The sequence below is a fragment of the Schistocerca cancellata genome, chromosome 2, assembly GCF_023864275.1.
Source record: "Schistocerca cancellata isolate TAMUIC-IGC-003103 chromosome 2, iqSchCanc2.1, whole genome shotgun sequence".
NCBI lineage: Eukaryota > Metazoa > Arthropoda > Insecta > Orthoptera > Acrididae > Schistocerca > Schistocerca cancellata.
In genome coordinates this window covers 773,426,160-773,441,978 of record NC_064627.1, presented here as the reverse complement: position 1 = coordinate 773,441,978, position 15,819 = coordinate 773,426,160, and the positions used below count along the sequence as shown (strand labels likewise).

The 15,819-nt window shown below is 43.1% G+C and overlaps 1 protein-coding gene across 1 annotated transcript; it reads right to left on the bottom strand.

Moving 5' to 3' along the window:
• Positions 1-6,315: 6,315 nt before the first annotated feature.
• Positions 6,316-14,900, bottom strand: LOC126162609 (cuticle protein 19.8-like). The gene is made up of 2 exons (XM_049919218.1): positions 14,867-14,900; positions 6,316-7,116 (listed from the first exon to the last, which is right to left on the bottom strand). Exons 1-2 carry the CDS (start codon positions 14,876-14,878, stop codon positions 6,865-6,867), a joined length of 264 nt encoding a protein of 87 aa, XP_049775175.1. The 5' UTR covers positions 14,879-14,900; the 3' UTR covers positions 6,316-6,864.
• Between the last annotated feature and the right edge of the window lie 919 nt (positions 14,901-15,819).

Here is a 15,819-nt window from a genome sequence, read left to right as displayed (position 1 = left end):
CACGAGTCAGACTCATGCCTCTCATCGTCACCAGCCATTTTATCTCCAGACCTTTTCACCTATTATAGTCTTCAGACATAAACGTCGATTCTACATTTTTCCTCATTTAATATACTCACCTTCTATCACGTTTTCATCTTGGTCTCTTCTTATTTCTTGCGAGAAATGAAAAATCCTTGGTCTACCGACAATCCATTCTCCTGACTACGAGTCCCATCCTCCTCCATTCCAGTTTGGTTGCAGCCATTATCAAATCTTCCAGTCCAAAATGTTCCCTCATTCAAATGTTTTTCATGTAATCACTGTATGAATCTCTCCATTATTTTCAGACAACCCTTACATTTAGAATAGTTTTTACATCTATAATCAATTAAATTTGAAAACTCTAATTAGTCCGCCCTAGGCACTCCATGCCATTGTTACATTTTGTGTCTTTCTTTTTCCGTTAATTCAGTCGTTATTTTCAATTGCTCAAAATATAAAAATCCGTCATCTGTTTCTGTGACTTCATCGGTAATTTCTACTATGATTTTTTCGATGTGGTAATTATACAAGGCCGGCCGCTGTGACAGAGCGGTTCTAGGCGCTTAAGTCCGGAACCGCGCTGCTGCTGCAGTCGCATGATCGAATCCTGCCTCGGGCACGGATGTGTGTGGTGTCCTTAGGTCAGTTAGGTTTAAGTAGTTTTAAGTCTAGCGGACTGATGTTCTCAAATGTTAAGTCCCATAGTGCATAGAGCCATCTGAACCATTTGAATTATACAGTGTGTAAAGGGGACGACCGTAGATTTTTTATTCGTGACTGATGATAGTGCACTGAACAACATTACATCAGTGCTTCATTCATTTGCAGACTAATAATTACAGCTGTTAGGAATACTATGTTTTTAGGTTGAGTAGCAACCTCAAGTACATGTGGCAAGAACATGCCAATAACGTGTATTTTCCTTTTGAGGAGCAGGTGAGGCGCTGAAGTGTGGTTTCGTAGATGCAAAACGGTTAGCCTATACTGACAGGCATAGTGGTGCACTTACGACCATGCATAAAACATAAGGTAGTAAATTATGGGTGACTTGTGGAAAGACTGTTCGACGCAGAGAAAAACAACCAACACACTGACGCGTGTACATATTAAGGTACCACGTATAAAAATATCTGTCCTTATAGCCGTTACACCTTTTATATTACAATGCCTGACAAAAAGTAAAGCACACAGATGACATGGTCAGGTGTCAATGTACCTTCGCACTCGTACACACCATCGTAGCAGATGCCGCATACTCGTGTGAGACAGCGCTATCAGCACCTGACAGATTTTGAAAGTGGCCTTATTGTGGGCATCCATTTGGATAGCTGGTCGAAGGAAAGTATTTCGGAAACTTTTTACTAGTGCGCATAACTTTTTCCTTTTCGCCGTTAAAAATTCAGAAAAAATCCACTAGCGATAATGAAAAAAGTTTTGGTGTTATGAAATCTTTTTACCCGACACCTCTTTCAGTTATGAATGACCCACTGCCTAGACGTAGTCTGATAGAAGGTGCATATATGGTTTTCAGAGCATTATAGTGCTAATTCATAGGGCAATCTCACGTGGGGCTGAACAAAACATTTACATTGCCTACTCAAATTACTGCGACCACTTGCTGCTTGTCAGAGGTAATGCCGTCTCCAAAATGAAAAGTACGATGATGGACTTTCCTGTAGCGGAATGGGAAATGGTTCAAATGGCTCTGAGCACTATGCGACTTAACATCTGACGTCATCAGTCCCCTAGAACTTAGAACTACTTAAACCTAACTAACCTAAGGACATCACACACATCCATGCCCGAGGCAGGATTCGAACCTGCGACCGTAGCAGTCGCGCGGAATGGGAGGATCGCTGTTTATAATAGACTAGAACAGTAACTGGTACTTCTTACATGGTGTTATTGGACTATTCTCATGAAGGTATGAAGGAAGATCAGAAGTAAGTTGGTTAGTTAATGTTCCATAGATGACTTTGACGATTATGTTTTAAGATTTACAGGATATGTATACATGATTGGTGTTAATGTTAATGAACACATTATCATTCTATTCGTACTCACACAAATACACTGGAAAACAAGTCTTTTTTTTTTCTTTGCCAGTTTCCAAGTAGAAATTCATCAATAGAATAGAAGGAGTAGTCCAGGAAAAATGATTTTAAATTAGATTTAAAACTTGCTACGCTACATTTCAGACATTTTATGTTGTTAGAAAATGATCAAAAATACATAAATGGCTTAGGAAATAGAGGTCATGCAACTTTAGTTCGAAGCTTACAAGCGAAGAGACTGTTGATAACGGCAACAAAACACGTAATATACAGTTTCTGGTGGAGAACTCTCATGGGAGTTTCACATATATAACAATGGACTCCACTATCATTTGCACTGAAACTCGAATCTTGTTTACCTTGTATATCTATTCTCTATTATGTCCCACCATAGATTTTTTTTACTAATGTCTGAGGGCCAAGACAGATTTTTGTGGTTGGTCAGTCAGTCAGTTACATCTTCCATTAGTCATCTGAACGATTCTTTTATCGAAATTATGTGGAACGAGTCAGTTTACAGGTATACATGAGACATGAGTAGCGTTAACATTAATGAAAATATTATTTTTAGTCCCAGTTAAGCCACTACATTTAAAAAATAGTTGTTTTCTTCAGGCTATCAATTTTGAAAGGGAGATTCGTCCATGGAATAAAAGGCATTGTCCAGGACAAATGATTTTTAGGTTAGACTTAAAACTTGCTTTGGTACCTGTCGGACATTTTACGTTATCGGGAAATGAACAAAAAAAATTTTTTTGTTGCACTTTGGGACTTAACATCTATGGTCATCAGTCCCCTAGAACTTAGAACTACTTAAACCTAACTAACCTAAGGACATCATACAACACCCAGTCATCACGAGGCAGAGAAAATCCCTGACCCCGCCGGGAATCGAATCCGGGCGCGGGAAGCGAGAACGCTACCGCACGACCATGAGCTGCGGACGCGCAGAAGTTAACAGCAACTTATAAACACACCACCGATTTTCACTTGTCGTAGACTTTTTCACGGAAGACTTGAAACGAATGAAAACTCCAAAAGCACGATATTTATAACAACACTATGTAGAAAATAAAACCGGAAATTATATGAGCACTGCTCTATTGTCGTAACAACGCATAACGCTGCGCCATTGGTGTTGTTTACTTTCGACCACGTCAGTGCATCCGCCTTCAACGGCTGCCAACTGCCAGCTGAATGTAACGTTCCATCGACGAAGAGATGTTACAGACAAAGCGAGGCTCAGATATGGGAAGGCTGGGGAAATAAATCAGCCGGATCCCTTTCAGATGAGTAGCTGTAGCGTCTGACTCAGTCGATTTAGGTAGATCACAGAAACTCTGGATGATCGGAGGAGGATTTGAACCATTGTCCTCCTGAATGCAAATCCAATGTGTTACGAATGCATCACCTAGCTCGTTGTGAGGTGAAGAAGAAATAGTCACGATATCGAGAAGGATATTGGTATTCCACAGCCCACTGTCAAATGTTCGCAGCTGGGCTCGCATTCTGGAGGACGACGGTTCAAACCCGTCGTCGGTCATCCTGATTTAGTTTTCCGTGATTTCCCTAGATCACTTCAGGCAAATGCCGGGATGGTTCCTTTGAAAGGACACGGCCGATTTCCTTCCCAATCCTCTAATCCGAGCTTGCGCTCCGTCTCTAATGACCTCGTTATCGACGGGACGTTAGACACTAATCTTCTCCTCCTCAAATGTTAGCACGTTGCTCGTTGCAGAGACGGACGTGCGCAGCTTAGACCGCGGAATATTTCCCACTTCGTTCGTTGGAGTGGTCCTTCAGGATCTTTTCTAATTATTACCCTCAAAAATGTTTGGAGTTCATGGATTTTCGGCGAGTGACGAGGTTGCATATGCCGTAACCGAAAAAATACACTGCTGGCCATTAAAACCTGATTGAGCTTAACGAACTCCGTATTAAGAACTAAAATCTTTCTTGAAGGTCTTCATACTATTTTTTTATCGAATTTGCCAATATATTCTCCTAAACAGAGCTCGATGTGCGTAGTACAGGCTTGTTAGGCCTATATAGGCACTTGGATCTTTGATGATTGCAGTCACATTGAGAGCTGCTGAAGCCTCGGAGACTTACAGTAGAAATCACATAGCGAACTTAACAGTCGAGGTTGTGAGCAGATGGGCAAATGGTTTTAATGGAGGCGAGACCAAAAACCAGGAGAATTTGTTGAGACCTTGATCATAGTCATCGAATCAATTTTGGACACTTCAAATCGTCTAGGACGCATTATCCTGCGTTCCAAATTTTCAAGCGTCTTCTGCGTTTTATTTTATGTGTTTTCCCAAGTGCTTCCGCTGCTACTTTCTGGTTGTTTGAGTATAATTTGTTTTTGTAGTAAGTGCACTTGGTATACTTCATTTGGTGATAATGTTTCATCGGTTGTTGGATTTTTCTCTTTTCACACAGATCATGTTTCGCAATTGATACATTTATATCGGTGTCCGAATCAGACCAATCAATATTTTCACATCTCTGAATTGAGATCGTAGTTTATCTTTTATTATAAGGTAGAATATGTTTGAGCTATAGCCATGTGTGCACCATCTAAAGTCGCAAATATACTTTTTTACGGTGTAGGTATTTGTAATCGTTAAATGATTCATGAAATCAAATAGTTTATTACCATTGTTATTGCACTGTCCCATTTCAAATGATTCCGGTAGTACTCGTATTGTCGGTGTAGCATTCACTCTTGCATTAAAATCACTACACATCATTAGATGGTTATTTCCATCGACTTTATCAATCTTTTGGGGCTCACTCAATAGAAGTTTTTGAATTTCTTGTTACTTTGAGGTTATCAAATTATGCATACTTACGGTACTCAGGTAAATTTCTACTCACTTTCGCTTTCGCAGACACAAGTTATAATGAGTTTGTAGTTACAAATTTTTCAACTTTTTGAGTGAAAAAATGACACGGAGTATCTCACTTTTCGTCCATAGTTTCTGTGCAACGCTATTACAAGCTATAAAATACTCAAACAGTTACCGTAAGTTTCTTTCTTGTTACTATAATGATCGAAATTACTAGTTCTTGCCTTCAGTATTTCCTGTATGTATGCTTAAATTCCTGTCTATTTCGCTAGTTACAAGTTTAATCTTAATTGCAGGTTCATATATATATATATATATATATATATATATATATATATATATATATATATATATATATATATATATATATATATATTGGACTTGCTTTTCTTGACGATCCGATTACAAATCACAGCCTACCAGCTCCTCTCTACTGTTTTAGAAACTGATCCTAGAAATATCTGCTATGTACATGGTACCTGCTGTAGGCTGCACGCAGTCTATTGCCAGACTCTAAACGTCAAACTGTTTTTACTGAAAACACTACAAGGTCCTCTACTTATGCCCATATCGAATGCCCTTTAAAATATGGCATAATATTACCATCAAATTGCGAACGAGCCTTTTCTTTATGGGTAACTGACGTATAGATAAGCAATCAAAATGGCCGTCTCGTTTCGTCCATGTCAAATGTTAGTGAATAGATAGCGTTATGAAATAAACCAATTTGAAACATCATTTTTAAGTGAAGAAGCTTAATATCTCCCTGATAGAACAATTGTACATTTAAAAATATCTGGAGCGAATAAGCGCACACATCTTTTTCCATATACTTCCTACTTCACACCCAGATAAAAAAATATTTCACTTTTCATTCACCAGATAAACATGAAACTTCAAATTGTTTCCTTTCGTAGAACGACACGGACAATTAACGCTGAGAGGCAACATCGCTTGATCAGGATATAAATATTCTTCTCGCAGACCTAGAGAAGCGCAAGGGGGCTGTTTGTAACAGTAATCGCCAGTAGCATGTCAATAAGTGCCTGCAGATGGACGGACGATAGATTATCAATAAAACAAGAGAAAGCTAAAACCGATATGAAGCGTTCGTTTTCACAAGCTCCCGTTCTTAGCACGGACTGTAAAGAGACTATTTTCTTTCAGTTTATCTCTCGGGGTCGCCTGCAACACACTAAGATTTTAAAAGAAATGGCATAATCTAATTTCCTTCATAACTATCTCAATTTTTTATTACCAACATTAGAAAAAGTTTCTTCGTAGTGTGTGGTTAGTTTTTTTTAACCTGGTACATATGCATCCCTGTAATTAATACAGAGACAAGTTTTACACATGCAGCTAACAGAAGAGACGCAAGGAAATAAGTATAACACATCTTTATTTGCATGTTATGGATACAGAATGAACGTGATTGCGAACTCAGCGATAAGTAGGGTTCAGAGTTGGACATGTGGGAGCCGTCAGATGAAATTTCACGCAATGACAGTCCTAGCGTACGGGTAGACAGGGGCAGCGTAAGCAGCCCTGGCGAAGGGAGCGGCGGCGTAGGTGGCATAGGCGGGTGCAGCGATGGCTGCCCTGGCGATGGGGGCGGCTGCGATGGCGGGGGCGGCGACGGCGGTTCTCACCACAGGGGCGGCGGCCACAGCAGGGGAGGCGATGGCAGCCCTGGCTACGGCGGGGGCGGCCACGGCCACAGGAGCGGGGGCGGCGACCGGCGGGTGGACTCCGCCCTCCTTGTGCACGACGGCGTTGAAGCCGTTGACGGGGTCTGCGGTGTAGTCGACGGTGCGCACGGAGCCGTCGGGCTCGACCAGGCTGTAGCTGCCCTGGACGACGTCTCCGTCGCGGCTCTCCTGGTGGGTCTTGGAGTCACCGGTCAGCGCGTCGGACACGCTGTAGCCGTAGCTTTACTGCGGGTGCGGGTCGTACTCGGCGGCGGCCACGGCTGCGGGGGCGGCGGCGGCTACCGGCACTGCGGCCGCCCTCACGGCGGGGGCGGCGACGGCCACAGGGGCAGCGCGGACGGCGGGGGCGGCGACGACCGCGGGGGCGGCGTAAGCGGGTGCAGCGTAAGCGCGGGCGGCGTAAGGGGCGTACACCGCGGGAGCGTCCAGGTAAATGGCGCGAGCCACAGCCACCACCGCCGCGAAGATGACCACCTGGATGTAAGAACGTACCAGAATTCGTTAAGCACTGTTACTCTTTATTTTTGTTCATTTTCGCAATTGTTTTGAAGTTAGTCAGTTTCTTTTTTTTTTTTTTTCATCATTTGTAATCGACTACTGCCTTCAGCTAACTAGAAAATTACTGAAAAATATTTTCGTTAAACTCCTCTATTCGACGATTATTATGAAAGAGGGCATATAACTAGCCCCAAATTTTTTTCTATGATGTTTGGTGCACAAGGAAGGGATTAGGTCTCTAGCCTTTTTCTTTCCATGTCTTGCGTCCATTATGTGTCAGGTTCTAAAATTTTAATGACCGGTGAACAATTTTGCCTGAGTCGTTAAACGTTCGACAAATAATTAGCAGTATCTACTAGCCGTTTTAGTGAATGAAGAAGTGGTTATAAAACTAGAACTCCTTGCAGGAGAAATGGGCTTCAATCATCGTAAAAACATTCTGATTTAATTTTTTCGTAATTTTGCGAAACCACATATGACTTTCGCCGGAAGCGTTCCATTAACATCGTTATTGCACTAAGTCGTACTTATTCCTTTCGTCGAGTAACTAGCCAATTAACGACCTCCATATCAATGGAGCATTAATCTCTAACCATTACTATACCTAACATATATAAAAAAGCACACAAATCGCACACAGTTATAACCAGTCCCGCCCCTCAGGCGCGAGCTTCATCAGGTCTACAAAAATTATAGTACTTAGCAATAACAGCAAAAACTTTTAATCATTAAATGGCAGCTAAGGCGTAGTAACAATAGTTGCCATGATGAGAAGAAGTCAGGAGGTTAAAACCACCATGCGGTATCGCAGCTAAATACACTCCTGGAAATGGAAAAAAGAACACATTGACACCGGTGTGTCAGACCCACCATACTTGCTCCGGACACTGCGAGAGGGCTGTACAAGCAATGATCACACGCACGGCACAGCGGACACACCAGGAACCGCGGTGTTGGCCGTCGAATGGCGCTAGTTGCGCAGCATTGTGCACCGCCGCCGTCAGTGTCAGCCAGTTTGCCGTGGCATACGGAACTCCATCGCAGTCTTTAACACTGGTAGCATGCCGCGACAGCGTGGACGTGAACCGTATGTGCAGTTGACGGACTTTAAGCAAGGGCGTATAGTGGGCATGCGGGAGGCCGGGTGGACGTACCGCCGAATTGCTCAACACGTGGGGCGTGAGGTCTCCACAGTACATCGATGTTGTCGCCAGTGGTCGGCGGAAGGTGCACGTGCCCGTCGACCTGGGACCGGACCGCAGCGACGCACGGATGCACGCCAAGACCGTAGGATCCTACGCAGTGCCGTAGGGGACCGCACCGCCACTTCCCAGCAAATTAGGGACACTGTTGCTCCTGGGGTATCGGCGAGGACCATTCGCAACCGTCTCCATGAAGCTGGGCTACGGTCCCGCACACCGTTAGGCCGTCTTCCGCTCACGCCCCAACATCGTGCAGCCCGCCTCCAGTGGTGTCGCGACAGGCGTGAATGGAGGGACGAATGGAGACGTGTCGTCTTCAGCGATGAGAGTCGCTTCTGCCTTGGTGCCAATGATGGTCGTATGCGTGTTTGGCGCCGTGCAGGTGAGCGCCACAATCAGGACTGCATACGACCGAGGCACACAGGGCCAACACCCGGCATCATGGTGTGGGAAGCGATCTCCTACACTGGCCGTACACCACTGGTTATCGTCGAGGGGACACTGAATAGTGCACGGTACATCCAAACCGTCATCGAACCCATCGTTCTACCATTCCTAGACCGGCAAGGGAACTTGCTGTTCCAACAGGACAATGCACGTCCGCATGTATCCCGTGCCACCCAACGTGCTCTAGAAGGTGTAAGTCAACTACCCTGGCCAGCAAGATCTCCGGATCTGTCCCCCATTGAGCATGTTTGGGACTGGATGAAGCGTCTGCACGTCTCACGCGGTCTGCACGTCCAGCACGAACGCTGGTCCAACTGAGGCGCCAGGTGGAAATGGCATGGCAAGCCGTTCCACAGGACTACATCCAGCATCTCTACGATCGTCTCCATGGGAGAATAGCAGCCTGCATTGCTGCGAAAGGTGGATATACACTGTACTAGTGCCGACATTGTGCATGCTCTGTTGCCTGTGTCTATGTGCCTGTGGTTCTGTCAGTGTGATCATGTGATGTATCTGACCCCAGGAATGTGTCAATAAAGTTTCCCCTTCCTGGGACAATGAATTCACGGTGTTCTTATTTCAATTTCCATGTTTACTGTAAGCTAACTGATCAGATACATGACCAGAGCAAAACGGTGTAAGTTATCACATTTGACGAGGAACGTAACACTCATATCGATATTTGCAAACCATGTACTAACATTATTTTCTGTTGCACCACATCGAAAGATCTGAAAAACCAGTTCAAATTGAAACCACTGTAATCATTTAATAAATTTTGCAAGTTTCTTTCTTTTTCCGTAAATATGTTCAATTCCTCTTTCCCATTTAAGAAAGAGCCTTTACCTGCTGTGTCGGTTACGCTCATGCTATTCTGAATTCGTCCTAGGGTGTGCTGGTTGCGTTTAAATACCTGCCTTGACGTACGTTCAGAATTTGTGTAACCATGTTATTCATAGCGTAAATACCCGTAAAAACTGTGTTCCAGCCTGAATAGTACTCTTACCCCTCTCCTCCTTTCCCCCAAATATGTTGCCACCGTGGCAAAAATCATAAGTTATTGCGTCGTAAACTGACTTTTAGCGATTAACTTCATCTGACAATGAGACTCGCGTCTGATACGCGAAACCGGTTAGAAAATCAAATTGCCTGCGACCTGTGACTGTTTTATCCGAATTTTATGATTGGTTAGTTGATTTGGGGAGGACTGGACCAAACAGCAACGTCATCAACCCCGTCGCATTAGGCTAGGACGGGGAATTAAGTCAGCCGTGCCCTTTCAAGGGAACCATTCCGGCAGTTTCCTGAAGCAATTTAGGGAACTCACGGAAAACGTAAATCAGGATGGTCGGACGCTGGTTTGAACCGTCGCCTTCCCGAATGCGAGTCCAGTGTGCTAACCACTGCGCCGCCTCGCTCAGTCGAGTATTATGTGTCGACGGAAATCCGTAAGTGCGTTTATTATGCTTTCATCCATCTCAGTAGCCACCCAGTCAGAGCGAAGAAACTACAGTTCAACTGTGGCTGTTACTGCTGGCGGGAGTTCATTATTTTTAGAGCATAAGACGACAGAAATCAATCTATCGCTCTAAACAAGGTGAAACTATCTTCCAAACATACAAACAAAGTATGTGGACACGGTTTTATTCTCAGAGGAGAAAAATATTGGTTTATAGTTATTTGTCGAGTACACTATTAAATTCTGCGCAACTTCCATTGAATGAAATGAACCACCATTGTGTACATGAAATTTCAGCTCTTTTGATCTTATAGGCACGTTAACTACGAGTGTAGGATAAACTGAAAGGGAAGAAAACTGAATGTAGAAAATTGCGAAAATTGTAGGCAAATCCATGGGTGCTTTTTGTTGACATGTTTCACTTCAGTTTCAATAACAGAAATGTTTCTTCTGTTTCTTGGCATAGAACAATGATTTAATAAAAGCTTTTTATCGTAGCAATAAGGATGTATCCTGACCATTGTCGAAAGCACAGAGGGTGGACAATAATATGTAAACTGAGAAAACGCCACACAGTACCGTGCCTAATACGGTGTAGGAAATCTGGTGGCATTCGAAACAGTATGCAGTCCTCTCGTAATGGGAAAATACTAGTCCTGTATGATTTTCAATGGAATCTTATACCATTCCCCCCAGTGACAACTTGAGGTAACGATGATGCAAGTGCATAGCGATGACGCACCCCTCCCTCCAAATTAGACCACAATGGCTTTATAATACTGACATCTGGCGACTGTGATAACCAGGGAAGAAGCGACATTTCATTCTCGCACTCACATAATAATTCCTGGACGACACGAACTGTGTGAACAGGGAGCCCGTAATCTTGGAACACAGCATCACCGTCGAGGAACTAAATAGTGCCATGCATTTCACCTCATTACACAAAATGTAGATATAATCCTTGGCAGTAATGCGACCTTGTAAAGTAAGCATGGGGCCCTTGAAATACCACTACCTGACTGTCCAAATAGTCACCGAACCCCCCCCCCCCCCTCTTCCAAAAAAGAAGGTTCAAATGTGTGTGAAATCTTATGGGACTTAACTGCTAAGGTCATCAGTCCCTAAGCTTACACACTACTTAACCTAAATTATCCTAAGGCCAAACACACATACCCATGCCCGAGGGAGGACTCGAACCTCCGCCGGGACCAGCCGCACAGTCCATGAGTGCAGCGCCTCAGACCGCTCGGCTAATCCCGCCGCCCCCCCGCCCCCCCGCCCCCCCGCCCCCCCCCCGCCCCCCCCGCCTCCCCCCCCCCCGTCCCTTTTTCACTCTACATATACAGACCCTGCCAGAAGTTGGAAACAGTGAGAAACAAGACTTATCCGATAAAATCATTTCCATTGATTGCTCCATGGGCCATGCTTTATGGCTTCGGCACCACGTTCCTGTTACGGGCGTTTATGTCGCTGATGAGTGGCTTTGGATTTTCCTACGTATGGAGCTTCCTTCGTGTTTTTTTGGCACTGACAGGATTCGCTAGTGCGACATCCAGTTCTGCAGCGACTTTCGCAATTGTCGTTCTCTACTTTTTCGTCATAACCAATCGTCACGATAACACAACACACACTCCGCGTTGTGACTTAGCGGATTATGTTTTTCTGTTTTCCCTGTATGCAATATAAATGGTTCAAATGGCTCTAGGCACTATGGGACTTAACATCGGACGTCATCAGTCCCCTAGACTTAGAACTACTTAAACCTAAGGACATCACACATATTCATGACCGAGGCAGGATTCGAACCTGCGACCGTAGCAGCCGCATGGTTTGGCTAGCATCTGTATTTATGTTCATTTGCGTTTCTTGTAGCATTTCCATATTTAGTTCACGGTAGAAAGTGTTTCTGCGGAATGGAAAACAGGTAACTTACCGTCCCTGTAGAAAGAAGCAATAGATGCATCTAACTGGGATACTACGGTATCCTATTCCCGACCTATGATATAATATTTAGGAAACAGTCCATTAATCTCGGTACAAAACTTTCTGCAACCAAGATCGTATAAATATTTCTTTGTTTTCGACAACCGGTTTCGATAGAGTTGCTGTCATCTTCTGGTATTCAAAATTTTTTGTTACAAAACGTGTTCATTGTGAGTTGGAGCTTCATGATAAGCCGTCATAATGGTGGGTAAAATGTAGCATATTATATAAAGGTTTGTTAGAAATAAAATATTTACTGCCAAGAAACACCTTGTGCGCTTGCTATGTCCGTATACGTAGCGCTCACAGATGATTATTAAATTCAAAAATCACAATATACAGCACATCTTTTTCCATTACTGGAAGACTTAACAATTATCTGTGGGCGCTACATATACGGACATGGCCATGTACTCAAATTGCTTTTTGTTTGTAAATATTTTATTCTGTCAAACCTTTATATAATGTGTTATTTTTTCCACTAATATGACAAACTGGCATGAGGTTCCAACTCATAATGAACATGTTTTGTACGAAAAAATTTCGAAGAGTAGAAAATAACAGCGAAGCCTGTCACAACCGGTTGTCGAAAATAAAGAAGTATTTATGCGATTTTGGCTATAGCCAGCTTTGTACCAAGTGAAACACAGCTCTTCTTCTCATTTCTCAGCATCAGAAAATTCAGTTCGTTTATCGATGGAAGAAACTGTGAAAGAATTATTTACTGATACTAGAGCATAGTAGTTGTGCCGACGAGAAGCCACGTGGAAATCATACTCCAGCTTTCCAGATTTCGACGTTTTCGTTGAATCTGCTTGTAAATTACACTTAACTAACTGCCAGTCAGAAAAAAATTTAGTGTTATACACTTTCGAATTACCTCTTAAGGCACTCATATGTAGCAGTATTTGCAGATCCGGAATATAATGTTACGAAAGCAGGGTAGGAAAAAGAAAAGCGAGAGAAGAATTTAGAATAAGTGCACCCACATCGTTTTCAATGTAAAACGGTGTTGACGTCTGTTCAAAGGATGAACTGTGCAAGCATTCTGCAGTTTTAGTATCGAATTTTTGCCTACTTATACTCTCGACATTTAGAAATATAACAATATCAAAACTTTCAGAGCATGTCAACAGTCCACTGCAGAAAGGATGCTATTTTAAGAAATGGAACTGTCCAGAAGGACTCATTAAATGTGCCTTATTTGATATCAGAGTGCACATTTTTCAAAGCAGGTAAACTATGGAAGGTAGGAGGTCTATCCAGAGAGTAAATTTCGTTTTCACGTAGCATAGGAAGTAGCGGGTGGAACGAAACACTTGCTATATTGATACACGCGAGCACTGGTACCCTTAGAGTTGCGATAGCATGAAAGTCATAATGCTTCTCATTTCTCTACAGTAGCCATTCAAAATGAGCGTTGCGATTGATAAACCAGCCAAATGTACAATTTGTTCTGTATACGATTTTAAATGGCAAAAAATTTCAAAGTCCCTGCCCTAGATGGGTCCAAACACTCTCCCAACGCTTTGAGCAAGACGAATGGCGGTTTTATACAGATTTCTAAGATTTCCCTAATAAATTTGCTACAGTTAGTGGAATAACTCATTTATTGGCTAATGGACTAAGAAATATTCGAGTATACAAAAGTATACAAAGGTATTGCACAGATGTGAAAGCACCCGCAGAAACGACATGAAGCTATGAGAGTTTAATTGCAAAATGAACTGACACTCAAGTTTCAATTCGTCAGTTAAACAAGTGATATACTGATAAAAGCTAAAAAAAATGAACAAAACTTTAACTATGTGTTTAGAAGTTCGTGCTATGAGCTACGGATGAATACCAACTCATATTCAAGCACGGAATTATGACAGTTATGAACAACGAAGATGAGTGCAGTCGGTAACTTACGTCTTATTTCCCAGGAAATCTTCACTAGTTAATGAGTAAGCTTTGAGACCTGATAACTTAATGCTAGTAGCCTTTCTTAAAACGTATCTGGAATGTGGCTTAGCAATCCATAAATTGCATTATTGTTGGATATTGTCTAATAAATACCGAAAACAGTTGTGAATAGACCGCGACAGAAATTCAAGAATCAGTGCTACGATGTTCTAAGAATATTATTTCCAACGAGAGAAACCATACAGCATAGTACAATGCACTTAGCTGAATGTTCAATGAAACATTCTACATAACAAAAAGAATTTGGTCAACGCGGGGAACAGTTCACAAGATTCTCTACGCTGATATGTCTCTTTTCTCAGAGTGTCTACGGCCGAAGTACTTGCCGGCGCCTGACGTAACGCAAAGAAAGAAAAAATTGTGCTCAGAGATGTATAGGAAATGGATCGAACTAGCAGGACTGCAACTAGTTCTAAAGTCACATTCACTGCATTTTCGAATAAATCCTACATTCGCTCATACTAATGCGAGAAAAATTCCGCGGTTAATCTCAACAAGCTGATTATCCAATCGTATCACACTTCATCCAATACTATTTGTAGAGCCACTGTGATTACAATACCTGCGCGCTTCGCAATGAGCAAACTAGAAGCTTAGAGTCACCACTTTTACTGGTAAATAAAGACACCGGTGCGTGTATGAGCCCGACGGGAGGCCCGCCTACCTTGTAAGCCATGTTGCTGCCGAGACGGTTACCGAACTCTGCCAGCCTACCTGGGTCGGCCGGCTTTTATAGCGCACGACTCGGCAACAGATGGCTGAGAAGGCTGCCCTCCGAAATTCTCCATCAGGCAGGCGTATGTCAACCTGCAGAAACGCCCTCTATGCAAAAGCAGTCGCACCAATATCGGGTCATCTGGTCTGCTGTCCTATCCCACTGCTGTGAGGCTTGACCTGAATTATAGGCACTAGATCTCTGATACGAGGACTGCTGATGAATTACATCGATAAAAAGGATTTATTGACAAATAGCACGGATTCGGAAGATGCCGTTCTTGTGAAACACATCTGACTCTTTATTGTCGCGAAGTAATGAGTGCTATCGACGGGAGATACCAATTTGATTCCATACTTTTCGACTTATACACACCCTTCCTTCCAAGTGACTTCTAATCAAATTACATATCTATGGAGTATCACCTCAGTTGTGGGACTGGGTTCGTGGGTTCCTGTCAGGAAGGTCACACTTCGTGGTAACTGATGGAAAGTCATCGAGTAAAGTCTCCAAGGAAGTGTTATAGCCGGTCAGTGTGGCCGAGCGGTTCTAGGCGCTACATCTGGAACTGCGCTACCGCTACGGTCGCAGGTTCGAATCCTGCCTCGGGCATGGATGTGTGTGATGTCCTTAGGTTAGTTAGGTTTAAGTAGTTCTAAGTTCTAGGGGACTGATGACCTCAGATGTTAAGTCCCATAGTGCTCAGAGCCTTTTGAACCATTTGAAGTGTTATAAGCCCTCTGCTCTTCCCGATCTACATAAACGACATATGAGACAATCCGAGCAGCCTTCTTAGATTGTTTGCAGATGATGCTGTCATTTACCGACTTGTAAAGTTATCAGATGATCAAAGCCAATTTGCCAAATGATCTAGACAAGACATCTCAATGGTGCGAAAAGTG